The 20,209-nt window shown below is 31.3% G+C and overlaps 1 protein-coding gene across 1 annotated transcript; it reads right to left on the bottom strand.

The window, feature by feature from the left end:
* Positions 1–15,968: 15,968 nt before the first annotated feature.
* LOC129900090 (uncharacterized) lies at positions 15,969–17,522 on the bottom strand. Its single transcript, XM_055975053.1, has 3 exons — positions 17,391–17,522; positions 16,593–16,973; positions 15,969–15,986 (listed from the first exon to the last, which is right to left on the bottom strand). Exons 1-3 carry the CDS (start codon positions 17,520–17,522, stop codon positions 15,969–15,971), a joined length of 531 nt encoding a protein of 176 aa, XP_055831028.1.
* Positions 17,523–20,209: the final 2,687 nt, after the last annotated feature.

Below are 20,209 nucleotides of genomic sequence, written 5' to 3' on the forward strand. Positions count from 1 at the left end.
TCAACACGTATTTAAATAAGTACAAGAAACTCAATAGACAATAGATAACTCAAGAATTTAGTTTAGGAAACTCAAAAATTCCAACTTAACTTAACTCAAATCAATAAAGATGAAGGGTCACATGGACGAACTCAGTCTAACGTTGTGTTAGCCTTACATACCTTAAAAGCTCCACAAATCTTGATGAAAAATCTTAACTTGAAGAAGAACAATCAAGAGACCCTTTCTTGAAATTCTTGGATTTATTTTCTTGAAAACCCTATGGTTAGGATTTAAGATTTCTCTTAGCGATTCAGAAATATAGGAAGAGGTTTGGTTTGTAAAGCTTGAAATTATGAAGAAGGACTTACCTTGTTGAAGAATCTTGAAAAAGAACCATAACTTGATGCTTTCTTGAAAATTCTTGAGCGTTAATGCTTAGGAGTGAATGAGAGAGTTTTTAATGAGGAAAAACTGATTTCTACAGGTTTAGGGACATTAAAATAACTCTCCAGAGGATTATAGGACAAAAATATCCCTAAAAAATAAAAGGGGAGTCGTTTGTCTTAGGCAGTGGAGTCCGCGTTGCGGAGCCATGGCGAACTTCTGCCACGATAGAGTGTCTCCAGTAAAATGGTCATAACTTTTTACTCCAAATTCCAAATAAGGTAAACTTGATTGCGTTCGAAAAAGGACTCCAATACCTGTAATATGACAGGTCATATGTCACCTAACTCTTAATATTATGAAAGTTATGGTCATTTGAAGTTGACCCTTATACGAACTCACACGAAAACTTAGCTAATAGAAATTCTTTGGGTTTGACTTGGTGTTAGATATCATTTAGGACCCTAAACCACATCTAATACACTTTAAATAATTAAAAATTGATCCTAACTCATATATACAATTAAAAGTCGTTCAGTTGCAGTCTATGCGCATATGAAGAATAGTTCGAATTTTGGCGAAAACTTTTGGGGTGTTACATATAATTGGCATATAATTAGGAGACTATAACTGATTATATATTTATATTTATTAAATTACTCAAATCAGATCGATCAATGTATTAATGATAATTTATAATTGACATATAATTAAGAGACTATAACTGATTATATATTTACCTTCTTTAAATTACTCAAATCAATTCAATCAATTGTTATTTGTATTATTAAAAGATTCTTTTTTTCTTTACGATCTTTGTTGTTTTTTCTCTCAAATATTTTTTCTGATTTTTATTCTTATCAATTTTCTAGTTTTTATTCTTATCGATTTTCTATTTTTTATTCTTATTGGTTTTTTACTTTTTATTCTTATCGATTTTGGAAGACTAAACTTTAGGAATTTGATTAGACTAAACTTTAGGAATTTAAGAAGTTTCTAGATAAAAATTACTTGTAATTTTAGGTGATATGATAATTAACCCTTTATCCAATAGATTTTGTGTACAACTTTGATGTATAACTTAAATTTCAATGTTATTATAATTCTACGGTTAGTAATTTAGTGTTGTATATGTTATGTAAGTGAATTTCAGTAGCACACTAACAAAGAGTTCAAAACCAAATCATGTTAGTATGCAATTGGTATCCAATTGAAAATTTGAAGTATAATAATGAGTATTTTGTGTATGCAATTGGTATCCAATTAGGCTTTCAAATATAAACTTAATTATTACTAGTATATTTTGTATGTAAAATATTTTTATTGAATTGGTATATAAATTGGCATCCAAATAATAGCTAATAGATAGGGACATGCAAATTTCGTACTATTGCATATAAAATTAGTATCTAACTTGGATGTCAATGTTGCAAGATTTGAATGATCGTACAGGTATAAACAATTGATATACAGTTAAAATTCTATATGTATATTAATGTGTGCTTAAAAAAATGCAACCTCCATACTAAATCAATAGAAAATTTGATATATATGTGGTTTTATGTCAAAAATAAAAGTAAAAATAAAATATCCTAAAACAAAAAAAGAAAGGAATATATGAGCGTATACTCTATCTAGCAACTGATTTTCTGAATCTCGGCATAGAATAATTAGTAGTATCCGGAGCATGGTTTTTTGGGTATGCGTGGTCCATCAAATTTGCTAGCAATGATACCGGTTACCTCGCTCTCACTAATTTCGTCATCACTGTTTTTGTATGTTTTATACTGTCAGAGAAAAACACATAAGTATATCAAATTTATACAAATTTCATGTCAAATACATACACAGTAAACAATTTCATACCAATTTAATGCAAACTATAAAACAATCTATATATAAACATAGTATACCAATTACATGTCACCTATAAACACAATGTTCACCTTGCAACAACTAAAAACTTGTTATAAAATATACTAACTTAAGAAAATAGGAAGAAGAAAGAAAGAAAGGAGAACAGAAAAGAGAGAAAGCCAATAACGTGTTATTAATTTTTCTTTGTACATCTTATACATGGTAAATGGTGTATACATGGTAAATGTATTTGACATGAAATTTGTTGTTGACCCCACGTTGTGGGATTTCACTGGATTGTTGTTGTTGTTGTTGTATACATGGTAAATGGTGGCTTATTTATAGACAAAAGATGAAGACAAGTAGTGGGCAGTGGGCCACACTTAAAATATAAAAATATTTAAAATGGACAATCCACTTATCCATTTGTCTTTTAACACTCCCCATTGGATGTCCACGTGATTTTTTTTACTACAAATAAATAATATACATAGTTATCCTGAGCATCCATAGATGTTGTGCCTCGTTAAAACCTTACTAGAAAAAACTCAGTGAAAAAAAAAACTAGTGAAGAAAAAAGAGTACACACATCTGGTAATACGCCTTGAGTGCTGCCTCATTAAAAATCTTGTTAGAAAAACCCAGTGGGACAAAACCTAAACTAAGAAAAAAAAAGTGCAGCGCGTATTATACTCCCCCTGATGAAGACATCATTTAATATCTTAAAGATGATGCATTCCAATCTTGTATCTCAATTTCTCAAAGGTTGAAGTTGGCAATGCCTTGGTAAACATATCGGCTAAATTATCACTTGAACGGATTTGTTGAACATCTATTTCACATTTCTTTTGAAGATCATGGGTAAAAAAAAATTTGGTGAAATATGTTTGGTTTTGTCTCCTTTGATGTATCTTTCCTTTAATTGAGCTATACGTGCAACGTTGTCTTCATACAATATTGTTGGAGCGTCTCTTGTCAAAGAAAGGCCACATGTTTCTTGAATGTGTTGAGTTATTGATCTTAACCAAATACATTCTCGACTTGCTTCATGAATGGTTATTATCTCTGCATGATTTGAAGAAGTGGCAACCATAGTTTACTTTGTTGAATGCCATGATATAGCTATACCACCACATGTAAATAAATAGCCTGTCTGTGATCGACCTTTATGGGGATCAGACAAATATCTTGCATCTGCATAACCAATCAATTCTGACATGGATTCATTTGAGTAAAACAATCCCATATCTGTGGTCCCTCGGAGGTATCTGAATATATGCTTAATTCCATTCCAGTGTATTCGCGTAGGGAAGAACTAAATCTTGCTAACAAGTTTACTGAGAAAGCTATATCCGTCTAGAATTATTGGCAAGATACATTAATGCACCAATTGCACTAAGATATGGTATCTCAGCACCAATAAGCTCATCATTATTTTTATGAGGTCGAAATGAATCTTTATTAATAGAAAGAGATCTCACAACCATTGGGGTACTCAGTGGGTGTGTTTTATCCATGTAAAATTTCCTTAAAATATTTTCTGTATATGTTGATTGATAGACAAATATTCCATTTGCAAAATGTTTAATTTGTAGACCAAGATAAAATTTTGTCTTTTCGAGGTCTTTCATTTCGAATTCTTTTTTCAGACATTTTACTACCTTCGAAAGTTCTTCAGTAGTTCCGATAATATTTAAATCATAAACACATATTACTATTATGACAAATTTAGATCCAGACCTTTCATAAAGACACAAGGGCAAATTGGATTATTTTTATATCCTTCTTTTAGCAAATATTCACTAAGACGATTGTACCACATTCGCCCTGGTTGTTTCAGCCCATATAAAGATTTTTGAAGTTTTATTGAACAAGTTTCCCGGTAATCTTTATATATTTCAGGCATTTTAAATCTTTTAGGAAATTTCATAAAAATATCATTATCAGAGAACCATATAAATAAGTTGTAACGACATCCATCAGATGCATGCCAAGTTTTTCATGAACTGTCAGATTTATAAGATACCTAAAAGTGATTGCATCCACCACAGGAGAATATATTTCCATATAATCAATATCGGGTCTTTGTGAAAATCCTTGTGCCACAAGTCGTGCTTTATATCTTACGACTTCATTTTTTTATTTCTTTTTCGCACAAAAATCCATTTGTATCCCACTAGTTTTATACCTTCAGGTGTTCGGACTATCGATCCGAAAACTTCGCGTTTTTCAAGCGAAGCTAATTCAATTTGAATTGCATCTTTCCATTTTGACCAATCATTCCTCTCTCGATATTCATCAACAAATTTTGGTTCAAAATTCTCATTTTGTTGCATTATTTCCATAGCAACATTATAAGCAAAACTATATCGACAATTACATTATTTCGGTTTCATATTTTTCCTGATGAGACATAATTTATTGAAATTTCTTTATCATTTTCAGGCGCCTTAACCTCTGCAAAGGTTTTATCAATTGTTATATCTTCTCGCTCTTCTTGAGCAGGTTCTTTCATATCATGACCATCGTGATTATTTGCTCATTTTATTTTTCGAGGATTTTTATCTTTGGAATCGACCGGTCTACCATATTTTAAATGTGGTTTAGACTCATTTGCATTAATTAATTGTCCTACTGGGACATCAACTCGAATTGGAGCATTAAAAGCTAGGATATGAGATTTAATAACTCTTGATAGGTTAGTGAATGCATCTGACAGTTGATTTGTAATATTTTGCAAATGAATTATCTTTTGAACTTCCAGTTCATATTTATTTTTACGAGGATCTAAATGAGATAGTGATAATGCATTCTAATCTATTTCCCTTTTCAGCTTCTTATTTTCTCCCCCTAATGTTGGGTATACTGATTCATCAAAATGACAATCAGAAAATCTTGCGGTGAATAAATCTCTAGTCATAAATTCTAAATATTTTATAATAAAAGGAGATTCATACCCAACATATATCCCCTATCTTCTTTGGGGTCTCATCTTTGTGCGTTGTGGTGGAGCAATTAGAATATCTACTGCACATCCAAATATTCTAAGATGGAAAATGTTTGGTTCCTGATCAAAAGCCAATTGTAATGGAAAGACTTTATGATAACTTGTGGGTCTGATCCGCACAAGACTTGCTTCATGCAAAATAGCATGACCCCATAATGAAATGAAAAATTTTGTTCTCATAAGCATTGGTCTAGCAATTAATTGGAGACGTTTAATCAATGATTCCGCTAGACCATTTTGAGTATGAACATGAACAACTGGATGTTCAATTGTTATTTCAGTGGAAAAATAATAATCATTAAATGCCTGATATGTTAACTCACCAGCATTATCAAGACGAATTGTTTTTATTGCATAATCTGAAAATTGTGCTCTTAACTTGATTATTTGAGCAACTAATCTCGCAAATGCCATATTACGGATTGATAATAAGCACACATGTGACCATCTTGTAGGTGCATCTATTAAAACCATATAATATTTAAATGATTCACATGATGGGTAAATGGGCCCACATATATCATCTTATATACGTTTCAAAAAAATTTGGAGATTCAATGCCCACTTTAATTACTGATGATCTAGTAATCAATTTGCCTTGAGAACATGCAGCACAAGACAATTTTTTAAATTGAAGAATCTTTTGATCTTCAAAGAGTGTCCATATGAACTCTCAATTATTTTGCGCATCATATTAGAACCGGGATGACCCAACCGGTAATGCCAAATAATAAAATTATTTGAGTTAGTAAACTTTTGGTTTACTATGGAATGTGTTTCAACCAAGCTAATACTTGTGAAGTATAAGCCGGATGAAAGAGCGGGTAACTTTTCAAGTATAAACTTTTTGCCCGAAATCATTGTAGTAATGTAAAGATATTCATTCTTATCATCATTTGTAGTCTCAATATGATAATTATTTTGATGAATTTATTTGAAACTTAATAAGTTTCTTTGAGACTTATTACAATATAATGTTTCATTAATTGTTAAATTTGTTCCCCCGACAAGTATAACTTTAGCTTTTCTGAATCCTTCAATTAATCTTGTACTACCAGATATTGTATTAATATTAACTTTTTCATAATTAAATAAGAGAAATATTTTTTATCTCTTAAAATAGTGTGTGTTGTGGCACTATCAATAAGACACATATCATCATAATTAATTTTGGATCCAACTGATGATTGGGGAATTTTCATATTCTTCATAAATAAAAAGATACATTATAAGAACGTAAAAAACTATCAACATAAAAACTTTAAGAAATTGCACTGTCTTAAGAAATATTTTTTTTACGAAGTACAACATAATATCTAACATAATTAAGAAAACAGTAACTATTTTACAAGATTTATCCCCAGTTAGATGATCAATTCCTCAATCAATACTCATAAAGTCTTCAGCTTCCAAATGAGTAATATTTGATAGATCTCCAAAATCATCATCTTTATAAGCAATATTTGCCTCAATATTTTCATGTTTATTTGAGGGGGTTGCTTCATCATCATTTCGAAAATTCAAGTGTGCCTCCACATTATTATCTCTTCTTTTGAGAGAGGCTTGATAGAGTTTCACAAAATGATCGGGCGTACGACATTCACGTGTCCAATGACCCTTCATATCACACCGGTGAGAAATATTGGATTTACCTCTGGAAGAATTATTTTGAGGAACTTTATTGTTCTCATATCTATTTTCAACATGATAACGATAATTATTTCGTCCTCTACCATGTCCACGACCACGACCGCGATAATTATTTTATTTTGATTCAGACTGATTATGCGCTGCTACAACATTCGCTTCAGGGAATAGAGCAGACCCAGTGGAACGGGCTTCATGATTTTTCATCAGCAAAGTATTATTTTGTTCAGCCACAAGTAAGCATGTAATTAATTCAGAATATTTCTTAAATCTCTTTTCACGATATTGTTGTTGTAGCAACACATTTGAAGCGTGAAAAGTGGAAAGAATTTTCTCAAGTAAGTCATCATCAATAATAGAATCTCCACATAATTTTAACATGGAACTTACCTTGTGGATAGCAGAATTGTACTCTGTCACAGTTTTAAAATCTTGAAATCGAAGGTGAATCCAGTCATATCAGGCTTTTGGTAACACCGTAAATTTTAGGTGGTGATATCGATCCTTCAAATTAATCCATAATTCAAGAGGGTCTTTCACAGTTAAATATTCAGTTTTTAATCCTTCATGAATATGATGACGGACAAAAATCATGGCCTTTGCTTTATCTTGGCTTGATGCGTTATTATCTTGTTTAATAGTATCACCAAGACCTTTAGCGTCAAGGTGAATTTCAGTATCAAGGATTCATGATAAATAATTTTTTTCAGAAATGTCAAGTGCCACAAATTCAACTTTTGATAAATTTGACTTAATAAAACTGAGATATAAATTAATTTTAGAAATAGAAAAGACAACAAAAATGAAAATTTTCAGTAGATATACCTAATAAAAGAGTTAATATATCTGAAGAAAATTAAAGCTTTATGCTGATAACGTGTTATAAAATATACTAACTTAAGAAATTAGGAAGAAGAAAGAAAGAAAGGAGAACAGAAAAGAGAGAAAGCCAATAACGTGTTATTAATTTTTCTTTGTACATCTTATACATGGTAACGGAATCTTCCTGAGGGGAGTCTTCGCTTTTTTTTTACAGGATTTGACTTTTCGGGGTAAAGATTCCAGTGTTTACCAAGACTAATTCCTTATTAGGCAAGAAATTCCTACTAACCAGACAGAAAGTCAGTTTTCACTCACTACCAAAGCGTTGTCGCGAAAACTTACTCTTTCAAATCAAAGTCAAAGTCGGGTAGACTAAGATGGAGTTTATTTTACAGTTATTCCAGGGATATGGGTATAGAGTTATTTATAGCCAAAAGATGAAGACAAGTAGTGGAAAGTGGATCCCACTTAAAATATGAAAATATTTAAAGTGGACAATCCACTTATCCATTTGTCTTTTAACAAAACTCATTATATATTATATACATTAAGAAGGTGAGGTCACATATCATTATGCCAATGAGCATAAATATATATATTCAGTTTAAACTTGTATGGTTCACAATATATATCCGAATTCATAACAATTTCATGCCAATTAAAGACATAGTGTTATAAATATACTAACTTGACAATTAATAAAGAAAGAGAGTAAGAGTAATTGAGAAAGAAGAAGAAACTGATGAAGAGAAAGAATTTGTTTTCGTATGTCTGTAAGTATCTCAATTCTTACATTGAGAAGGCTATTATATAGCCATAAAATGAATGGAATAATAAGTGGGCAACTAGCCCACTTTAAGTGGGCCCCACTAACAATTTGACATCCATTTACATAACACTCCCCCTTGGATGTCCATGTATAAAAAAATATATATACATATTTGGTAATACGCTTTGAGTGCTGCCTCATTAAAAACCTTACCAGGAAAACCCAGTGGGAAAAAACCTTGGTTAAGGAAAAAAGAGTGCAACGCGTATTTTACTCCCCTGATGAAAGCTTCATTTGATATTTTGGAGACGGCGCATTCCAACTTTATATCTTAATTTCTCAAAAGTTGATGTTGGTAATGCCTTTGTGAATAAATCTGCAAGATTATCACTTGAACGAACTTGTTGTACATCAATTTCACCATTCTTTTGAAGATCATGTGTGAAGAATAATTTTGGTGAAATGTGTTTCGTTCTGTCTCCTTTTATGAAGCCACCTTTCAATTGAGCTATGCACGCGGCATTGTCTTCGAATATAATTGTGGGTATTTTAACATTATTTTCTAGACCACATCTTTCTTTGATGAACTGTATCATCGATCTCAACCACACACATTCTCTACTTGCTTCATGAATTGCTATTATTTCAGCATGATTTGAAGAAGTAGCAACAATGGACTGTTTTGTAGATCGCCATGATATAGCAGTCCCTCCGTGTGTAAACAGATAACCTGTCTGAGATCGAGCTTTATGTGGGTCTGATAAATAACCTGCATCTGCATAACCAATAAGGTCTGCGTAACCTTTGTTAGTATAAAACAAACCCATATCAATAGTACCCTTCAGGTATCGCAAAATATGTTTGATACCGTTCCAATGCCTTCGCGTTGGGGATGAACTATACCTTGCTAGCAAATTAACAGAAAATGTTATGTCAGGTCTAGTTGCATTAGCAAGATACATAAGTGCACCAATAGCACTGAGATATGGTACTTCAGGACCAAGAATTTCTTCATCCTTTTCTGGAGGTCGAAATTGATCTTTTTCCACTTCAAGTGATCGAACAATCATTGGAGTACTTAATGGATGTGCTTTGTCCATGTAAAATCTTTTAAAGATTTTCTCAGTGTAGGCAGATTGATGGACAAAAACTCCGTCTGCTAAATATTCAATTTGCAGACCTAGACAAAGTTTTGTCTTTCCAAGGTCTTTCATTTCAAATTCTTTCTTTAGATATTCAATTGCCTTTTGGACCTCTACAGGGGTTCCAATGAGATTTATGTCATCAACATAAACGGCGAGTATAACAAACTCTGATTCCGTTTTCTTAATAAAAACACATGGACAAATAACATCATTAATATAACCTTCATTTATTAAGTACTCACTTAGGCGATTATACCACATACGCCCTGATTGTTTCAGACCATATAATGATCTTTGGAGTTTTATTGAGTATATTTCCCGAGACTTTTTACATGCTTCAGGCAATTTTAATCCTTCTGGGATTTTTATGTAAATTTCATTATCAAGTGAACCATAAAGGTAAGCTGTAACCACATCCATTAGGTGTATTTCAAGATTTTTATGTACAGCTAAACTGATGAGATATCGAAATGTTATTCCATCCATAACCGGTGAATATGTTTCTTCATAGTTGACTCCGGGTCTTTGAGAGAATCCTTGTGCAACAAGGCGTGTCTTATATCTTACAATTTTATTTCTCTCATTTCGTTTTCTAACAAAAACCCATTTATAACCAACTGGTTTTACACCTTCAGGGGTTTGGACTACAGGTCCAAAAACCTCACGTTTAGCAAGTGAGTCTAATTCTGATTGAATTGCCTTTTGCCATTCTGGCCAATCACATCTACGTCGACATTATTCGACGGATTTAGGCTCAAGACTTTCACTATCTTGCATGAGATTAAGTGCAACATTATATGCAAAAACATTATCAACCGTGATTTTAGATCGATCTAAATTTATCTCATCACCGAAAGAATTTATTGAAAGTTCTTCATTTACTTGAGTCTCGGGTTCACTGATTTCTTCAGGAATATCAGGATTACTCAAATCTTGACCTTCTTCGGAAGGTTCTATTGTAGTATCATCTTTATTATTTCTTACGCTTCTCTTTCTAGGATTTTTATCCTTTGAACCCAACGGTCTACCACGCTTCTGGCGTGTTTGGGATTCAGAAGCTATGATACTTGTAGATGGTCCTTTTGGGACATCAATCCGGATAGGTACATTTACTGCAGGGATATATGACTTAGTTATCCGTTTCAAATCAATAAATGCATCTGGCATTTGATTTGCTATTTTCTGCAAGTGGATGATCTTCTGGACCTCTTGTTCACATGTGCGGGTACGTGGATCAAAATGTGAGAGTGATGAAATTTTCCACGCAATTTCTTTTTCTTTTTCGGGTTCCTTTTTCTCTCCCCCTAATGGCGGGAAAATTGTTTCATCAAACCGACAATCTGCAAATCGAGCAGTGAATAAGTCTCCAGTCAATGGTTCAAGGTATCTAATTATGGAGGGTGAGTCAAATCCGACATATATACCCAACCTTCGTTGAGGGCCCATTTTTGTACGTTGTGGTGGTGCTACAGGCACGTATACCGCACAACTAAAAATTCTTAAATGGGCTATATTTGGTTCATGACCAAATACTAATTGTGACGGAGAGTATTTATTATAATGTGTCGGTCTTAGACGTACAAGTGCTGCTGCATGTAAAATAGCATGACCCCAAACAGTAATTGGCAATTTTGTTTTCATTAGTAGAGGTCTTGCTATCAATTGTAGGCGCTTTATAAATGACTCTGCAAGGCCATTTTGAGTATGAACATGAGCAACAGGATGTTCAATTTTTATCCCAATTGATAAGCAATAATCATTAAATGCTTGGGATGTAAATTCTCCAGCATTATCAAGGCGAATGGCCTTAATTGGATAATCTGGGAATTGCGCTCTCAATCTTATTATTTGTGCTAACAACTTCGCAAACGACAGGTTGCGAGATGATAACAGGCACACATGAGACCATCTAGATGATGCATCTATCAGGACCATAAAATATCTAAACAATCCACTTGGTGGATGAATAGGTCCACATATATCTCCATGTATACGCTCTAAAAATCCAGGAGATTCGATGTCAACTTTCAGGGTAGATGGCCTGGCAATTAATTTGCCTTGATAACAAGCAACACATGAAAATTCATCATTTGTAAGAATCTTCTGGTTCTTCAAAGGATGTCCAGTTGAATTTTCAAGAATTCGTCTCATCATTATTGATCCAGGATGACCTATTCGATCATGCCATAGCACAAATATATTTGGATCAATAAACTTCTGGTTTACGATCATATTTGCTTCAATTGCACTAATTTTTGCATAATATAGGCCAGATGACAGAGTTGGTAATTTTTCCAAAATATATTTCTGGCCTGAGACACTCTTGGTTATACCAAGATATTCAATATTCATTTCATTTAATGTCTCAACATGATATCCATTTCTGCGGATATTTTTAAAACTTAACAAGTTTCTTGGGGATTTAGAAGAAAATAGTGCATCTTCTATATCAATTTTTGTCCCCTTAGGTAGAATGATAGTAGCTCTTCCGGAGCCTTCTATCATTTTTGAATTACCAGAAATTGTAGTAACATTAGCTTTTCTTCTAAGTAAATTGGAAAAATATTTCTCGTATTTAAATATAGCATGGGTTGTTCCACTATCAATTACACAAATATCCTCGTGATTTATCATTGATCCAAACAAGATTTGAGGCATTTCCATATTTTCTTCACAAAGAAAGAAAGTAAATATTATAATTAATACATAATTTATTATACAAAATTTTATTTTATTACATGGATCTAGAAAAATACAAACATAATATTTAATACATACAACAACAAAGAGAATTGTTTAAATATTATCGGGCTTATCAACATTTATATTTACTTCTGAAAAATTAAAGAAATCAGCTACATCCAAATGCATGGGCTCAATATTGTCCTCAGAGATAAAATTTGTCTCTGGATTATTGTCTGCCCTCTTTAACGATGCCTGATATAGCTGAACCAAGCGTTTTGATGACCGGCAAATCCGCGACCAGTGCCCCACACCTCCACATCTATGACATATTGTTTCTGAATTATTCTTCGGTAAAGCTTCTGGATTTTTACCCTGCCTTTTATATTGCTGGTTATTTCTCGGTGCCAACCGAGCATCATGATTAAAATTTCTTCTTTGACTACGACCACGACCACGACCACGACTGGGGCCATGGCCTCTTTCTCGTTGGTTAGAATTTGCCTGATTCACTTCAGGGAGTGGCAAAGAACCAACTGGCCGACTATCATGATTTTTCATTAATAGTTCATTATGTCTTTCAGCAATAAGAAGGTGAGAGAGTAATTCAGAATATTTTTTAAAGCCTTTTTCGCGATATTGCTGCTGCAGGAGCATATTCGCCGGTGGAAATGTGGAGTATGTTTTTTCAAGTTTATCTTGTTCCGTGATTTCATCTCCGCATAAAGTTAACTGAGCTATAATTCTAAATAAAGCAGAATTATATTCAGTTATATTTTTAAAGTCCATCAGTCTCAAATTTAACCAGTCATAACGTGCTTGTGGAAGCATGACCAACTTCAGGTGGTCATACCTTTCTTTTAAATTTTTCCACAATTTCAACGGATCTTTTAATGTAAGATATTGTAATTTAAGACCCTCGTCAAGATGGTGGCGGAGGAAAATCATAGCTTTTGCACGGTCTTGACTAGATGCCGTGTTATCATCTTTGATGGTGTCTGCCAGACCCATCGATTCAAGATGAATTTCGGCATCTAGTGCCCATGAGGAGTAATCTTTTCCAGAGATATCCAAAGCAACAAATTCAATTTTTGAAATATTTGTCATTTTATGAAAAGAAAATTAAATAAAACTCTTACCACTTTTGTTACCTTGAAAATTAGCCGGAGCCTCGTGCTGATAACGTGTTATAAATATACTAACTTGACAATTAATAAAGAAAGAGAGTAAGAGTAATTGAGAAAGAAGAAGAAACTGATGAAGAGAAAGAATTTGTTTTCGTATGTCTGTAAGTATCTCAATTCTTACATTGAGAAGGCTATTATATAGCCATAAAATGAATGGAATAATAAGTGGGCAACTAGCCCACTTTAAGTGGGCCCCACTAACAATTTGACATCCATTTACATAACACATAGTTTATACTAAATTCATATCAATTTTATTTCAACTACAAACACAAAGTATGTCAAAATAATATCAACTTCATGCCAACACAGAATTCACAGTCAATACAATGACAACTATACTACCTACAAACACACTCTATATATACATTAAGAAGTTCAAGTGACATCTTAGTATACACCAAATTCATGCCAATAATAAACCCAAGTATATTCAATGTCAACTGTAAAAAGTTCATACATACACAAAATATATCAATTTAATGCTATTTTCATATCATTAACATTCAAAATAATTAATGCTGAAAAAACTATAATTACAATGAGTATAATTTGTATTAAACATTGGTTATTTCATTTTTCAGAATCCACGTGCACATCAACTAGGGATTCAAAAATTGTAATATACATACAAAAAAAAATATTCATTCACATAGTATGCATAAAAAATTAAAAGAAATATGTTTTAAAACATTAATTTATTAAAAATACCTTCACAACATATTTGACCTTTTTTTATTTGAGAATTTTTTAATCATCTTTCAATGTTGCATCAGATCTTTTTTTATGGCTTTTGAATACTCTCGCTTAAGAACACTTTATCATATTTGTGTGGTTTTTGATGAACAAAATCGGAATCAGATTTCGAATACTCAGACGAAGGAGATGCCGCCATCTTGCCCTTCTTTTTTTGCCTCTTCTAGTTTTAAAAAATTGAGCTTTTCTTTATCATTATTTCTTTTTTCTTCTTTCCTTGGGGTGTGATTCTTGTTCACTGGAGTGACATTCATCTTTGACAAATCTATGACTCTTTCAAGGTGTAAGAAGAATTTTTTAATTTTATGCATACTATAAAGATTTTTTTATGCACCAAGATAGATGGGCTACTAATTGTGAATATGAATATGTGCGATGTGTGTTTTCTTTGAAAGATGGTGAAAAATAATGGAGAAAGAGAAAGAAAAAAATTTCAGTAAGAGAAAAGTGGGAGTTGAAAAATGTGTGTAAGTTAATAATATCTCTTAATTCTAGTAATTGATAATTATAAAAGCAAGACACACCCATTTTCTCTCTCTTATTAATTATGATGAGATTTAATAATCAATTAATATAGATTAAAATTAAATATTTTATAATTTAATACAAATCTATTAAAATCTGTAATTAAAATGTTATAAGTAGTAAGTATTTAAAACTACATTTAAAAATTATAATATCAACTCTTATTATATATGTGGTGTGATTTTTCTAATTATATTTTTAAAATATGAATTTATTAAGGTCCAAAAATTACTGTCGATGTAAAATTCACTAAAAGTTTTTTTGACAAAGAACACAATGTCCTCATAGAGAAAGGTGCAAGGAACGACGCTTTGTATTATACGAAGAGTGACTCTGATACTATTTATAATTACACTGTCCACAAGTAATTAATATTGTCGGAATACACGGTAAGACTTAATTCATTTATATATTTGGCATATCTCCATCCTATTTTGATAATACAAGATTTGCCAAGAATGTTCCATAAATCGTACATCAGCTAATAATGTTTTAACTTAGTTTTCTTAATTTGTCATTAATAATATCAAAACTCTACCCGAATTAATTTCCATTAATTGCTTCTAATACTTTCCCAAATCAATGACGTCAGTCTAATTAATTAAACTAATCTTTTCTTTCTTTTTCATAAATATACACATATTTCACTCAATATAGAAGAATATTAATTTAGAAATAGCATTAGCTAGAGAAGGTTGATTCCCCTACTTAATAAATTCAGTTTGTGCTGTGTCGTTTTCATCGAAAAACAAACTCAACTGATTGGTTTTGAAGGAAATTAAGTTGTTTAGCAAATAATTGTAAAAATTATATAGGAATTGATAGTTAAAGTAGTGTTAATTAGTATTAATTAAAAGAGAATTTGGTTGCTTACTTCAAATCTTCCTTTATATAAATAGAATAAAGTACGTAGGCGCAAGCTAAAATATTATTAGTAGGTAATATACTAATATTAATCGAACATTAGAATAATTTCTAATTAAATTGCAAACCACAAAAGAATTATTACTTTTATTAGTAAGTTATAATATAGTTGAGCTGCTCGATTTTGATTGGCTGTTTGACCATCTTAGTGAAAATGCTCTTTGGTCCAGTGTCTTGTAGTCTATTAGTTTTAATAATTATTTCTACTTACTAAAATCTATATTAACAATTATAATTAATCAGCTAGTTAGGTAACAGCCAAATTCAGTAACAAACATACTCTATAAATTTCTCTTCACCTGAAAAGGGAAAAAAGAAAACGTAAGTTTACTAACTTGAAGTTCTTTTTTTTCTTTTATATCTAATTAAAAGTTCAGTCAAAGATATTAGCTTAACTAACATGATAACACATATCATATCATCAAATAAATATAAGCACGGTAATGATAGGGCATGGTAGGAAGAAAAATAATGCATGGTTGTTCAGCAAAACCTTATAACGTACAGTAAAACCTCGATAAAGTAATAATTTCGCTAAATGAATATTTTTCACCGATTTTGATTTGGGTCAGTTATATTAAAGTAATAATTTCGTTAAATGAATATTTTTCTCCGATTTTGATTTGGGCCAGTTATATTAAAGTAATATTCTCGTTAAATGTATTAGATAATAATTAAAAATAAAGTATTAAAGGCCCGAAAAAAATATAAAGTAATAATTACTAGAATACATCAAGAATTTTTATATATTTAATCAGTCAATAATACTAGACTAATAACTATTTCTTTTTAAAATATGATTCTATAGTTGATTGTTTTTTCTTCCCACCAAAATCAAAATTAATCTCATCCTTAACTTTTTGAAGAGCGAACACAATTTTTGGAATATTTTGTTCGTGTTGTACCAAATAGTTTGACAATGTAGTCATTGCTTGAAATGCCTCCTTTGGCGATACATGTGGGATAATTCTACTATCATCTTGTTCAAGATCATTCTCATCATCATTATTCATTATAGATTGAATAATCTCTTCCTCTGTAGGTGATTCCATAACTGTATCATTCTTGTTAGGATAGTTCAAAAGATGTTCAACATCCATCATATTTCTGTAGGCTAAATTAGAGATGACATCATTTAATTCTTGGATACCTTTATCTAATTCACCAACTTCTTGGATAGCTTCATCTAATTCACCAACTTGTGGTTCGGAAACATTATTTTCTTCCGACCGGATCTTGTAATGCCGAATACAATTTGCAATTGTTATTTCTTTCACATCAAAATTCTAAGCCAAGTTAGCAAAATTAATAACATTCAAAATATTGATTTTTTCAGTATTTGGTGCTTCAACCTCAAGGCCTTGTAGGATGCTGAAATAAAGACGACGACGATAATGAGCTATGAATGCTCGAATAATCCCAACATCACATAGTTGAATCTTAGACATTGTGTTAGGAGGTAAGAAAAACAACTCTACATTTCTTAGACCTTCAACTATCTTTGGATGAGCTGGGCAATTGTCTACTATTAACAAAACCTTCTTGCCATTCATTCTCTTATTAAACCAGCCAACATATTTTTGGAAAAGCAAGCCAGTCATCCAAGCTTTGTTGTTTGATCTATACATGCAATTAAGATTGTTCATGTTCACATTTTAAAAGCATCTAAGATTTGCAATCTTATCAATAATTAACAATGGTACTTTGTCAGATCGATCACCATTGCAACAGAGAACAAGAGTAATTCTCTCTTTGTCTTTTTTGCGACCTTCAAGCTGCTTGGTAGCAAATGAATGATCAGCTTCCGATCGGTAAAATAGTTCAGTTTCATCCATATTATAAATATCCTTCAATTCAAACTAATTTAGTTTTGATCGTATGCTAGGCAATTCGTTTTCAATGTTCTCCATGATAACTGAACCACTTTCACCAAAACGTCTGTAAGACTTGATTCCGTATCTTGACTTGAAACATTCTAACCAACCAGAAGAGAAGCTGAATTCTGGATTATTTTCACCATACATTTTCAGGAAAAGATCTTTTGCTTTTTCTTGGATAATTTTCCCTGACATGTTCACCTTCTCTTGCATTTGAAGAAACCATACAAAACTTTCTCTAAATCAGGGTATTTTGCCGGTTTATGCCTCTTGGCATCGCTATTTTTCATCTCATTTGACAAATACTCTGCCGATCTTTTGAGAGTGTGCGATATTGTTGATTGACTAATAGTCAAATCAAACTTTTGTTTCACCCATTCTTGCAAATCTTTTATGCTAATAGTTGGATTCTCTTTCTTATGCTCACATATTGCGTTTCTTATTTTATTGGTTAAAGATGATTTTTGTACGCCTTTCAAATGATGAAAAGACATTATACTTGAATTATGATTTTTAAACATCTAGCTTTTTCCTTTTATAGTTAACATAAAATCTCTTCATATTCTATATACATGAATACAATTAGAAATATTAAATTTCACTAAATTCGTTTAGCTTTCCTCGATTTAAATAATAAATATGCAAATACTACACTTTTTAGTTTCCTAGATTTAAACTTTTAAAATTCTTAATTCAAATATTTTCTTTCTTTCTTATGACACATACTGTAAAATACTCTCTAAAATAATAAATATTTATTTATTGATAAATAAACATTTTATATTATATAAAACCATGAAATTCACATCAAAAGTTGTCAATATCAGTTGGATGCTAATTCGATCAAAGAAATTATTCAAAAAAAATAATACTCGACTGGACAGTTTGTCATGATATTGATGTGTTGTTATCGTTGAATAGTTGGTCAAATAAGAGTCCGTGGCTTTCCTTTTTATTTGTGGTGTTATACAATTTATCCTTACAAAAATAATAATTCATGTCGACAGTATTTAATTTTCAATTTTATTTTCATACTTATTAATGGTCGTAGAAATAATAACTTGTCGATATCGATGGCGTTCATCATCTTTTGCAGTTAATTAAACAACCATTTAAAGGTTTAGTAAGGAACTTAATGTTGATTATGTACTTAATGATTAAAAAACTCATTGGTATAAAATAATTTATTACAACTTATGAGATTTAACTTAGATAAAGTATACTTACAATTAATTTTTGTATGTTACGAGTAATTATAGACTAATGTGTGTCTAATGCGAAATAAGCAACAGTAACAATGATAGTTTTCACACATTAACATCAGTAAAAATAATGATAAATACAACAACTTGAGGAGAAACTTCCTCTAACTAATTAAAAGTTAGCATAAGATAAAATAAACTTAGAATTTGATATATCTTACTGATCATAGGAGATCATATAAACACAAAATTAATTGCTCCCATAACACTTGTGTTGTTTTGTTGAGTTCCACATCAGCACTTTAGGGTGGGATGGTCAATTAATACGATCTTGGATATATAATTTTCATCTGATTAAGTTAACTGTTTGGTTGAATTAGGTACAATATTCATTTCTTGTCGTGGTATATGAGAATCGAACTCATCTCGATAAATTATTTACTTAATATTGAGCATCCATTTTATATTGTCAATCCACACGCTTCAAATGTCTAATTATGTGCGGGAGAGTTTTGTTGAGTACATCAATTCTTTAGAGATGGGATAATCTCTTTATATGATTTAGATAATTCTCACTCAATAAATTAATTTTGGGGTTAATTTAGAACCTATTCTAATTTCTAAACATGCAGAGCACGTTGAATTCCATATAATAAACTTTTTCAGGTAAAATGATCTCCTTATATAATTTAGGACAATTAATGTCACTCATGAGCTAGCTAGTTTTGAAATTTGAGCTATATATCTTATTATATTTCTAAGTGGGGAAAATTAAATATCTCATTCATTTACTATAAGCAACTTTTATAATCTTCTAATTTTGAGTCTAAAGAGGAGAGCATACAGAGCCTACGACCCGTAAATCCAGATTAATGAAAGGCAGATGTGAAAGGGCTGGAAAATGAATATTATTGATTAGGACAGCCACAAATTTCACAAGATAAGACTGTATTAATTAAGAATGGAAATGATTCCACAGTTTATTACCAAAAAATAATTAGATGAAAATGCATGCTATATAATATTAGAAACTTACTTTAAAATATTTAGTATTTATGCAAAAGATTAAAGAAAGTACGACAAAAACCACTAAGATCGACATGGATTTAATTGCTTTTTCTTTAATGTTAAAATGGACCAGTATGTATTTATAGAAGAAAAGCACAATGTTTAATGCATTTTGGCTAGTGTCACACACTATTCATAATTAAATCAAGACCTATCAGGAGACCCATATAGCTATTTATAACGAATACTTTTTTAATCTAAAATGTCAAATCCTTCTAATACAGCTTAGATGTGTTATATGATCAAAATAATCAAGTGTCATATATAGAAGAAGCTAGTAAAGCAAGCTTTAGAAGATTATGAATAGGAAGACAAATGAGAAATACATTAAAAGAGACACTAATTTAACGTGGTTCGATCAATAATCGACCTGAT

This window comes from Solanum dulcamara, chromosome 8 (genome assembly GCF_947179165.1).
Source record: "Solanum dulcamara chromosome 8, daSolDulc1.2, whole genome shotgun sequence".
Lineage (NCBI taxonomy): Eukaryota > Viridiplantae > Streptophyta > Magnoliopsida > Solanales > Solanaceae > Solanum > Solanum dulcamara.

Bases quoted from the DNA above. Each gene is read 5' to 3' on its own strand.
- LOC129900090 (XM_055975053.1), bottom strand. From the start codon at position 17,522: ATGGATGAAACTGAACTATTTTACCGATCGGAAGCTGATCATTCATTT. The intron at 16,974-17,390 runs GTACCATTGTTA...AACTTGGCTTAG, and splicing joins ATGGTGATCGATCTGACAAA to AATTTTGATGTGAAAGAAAT.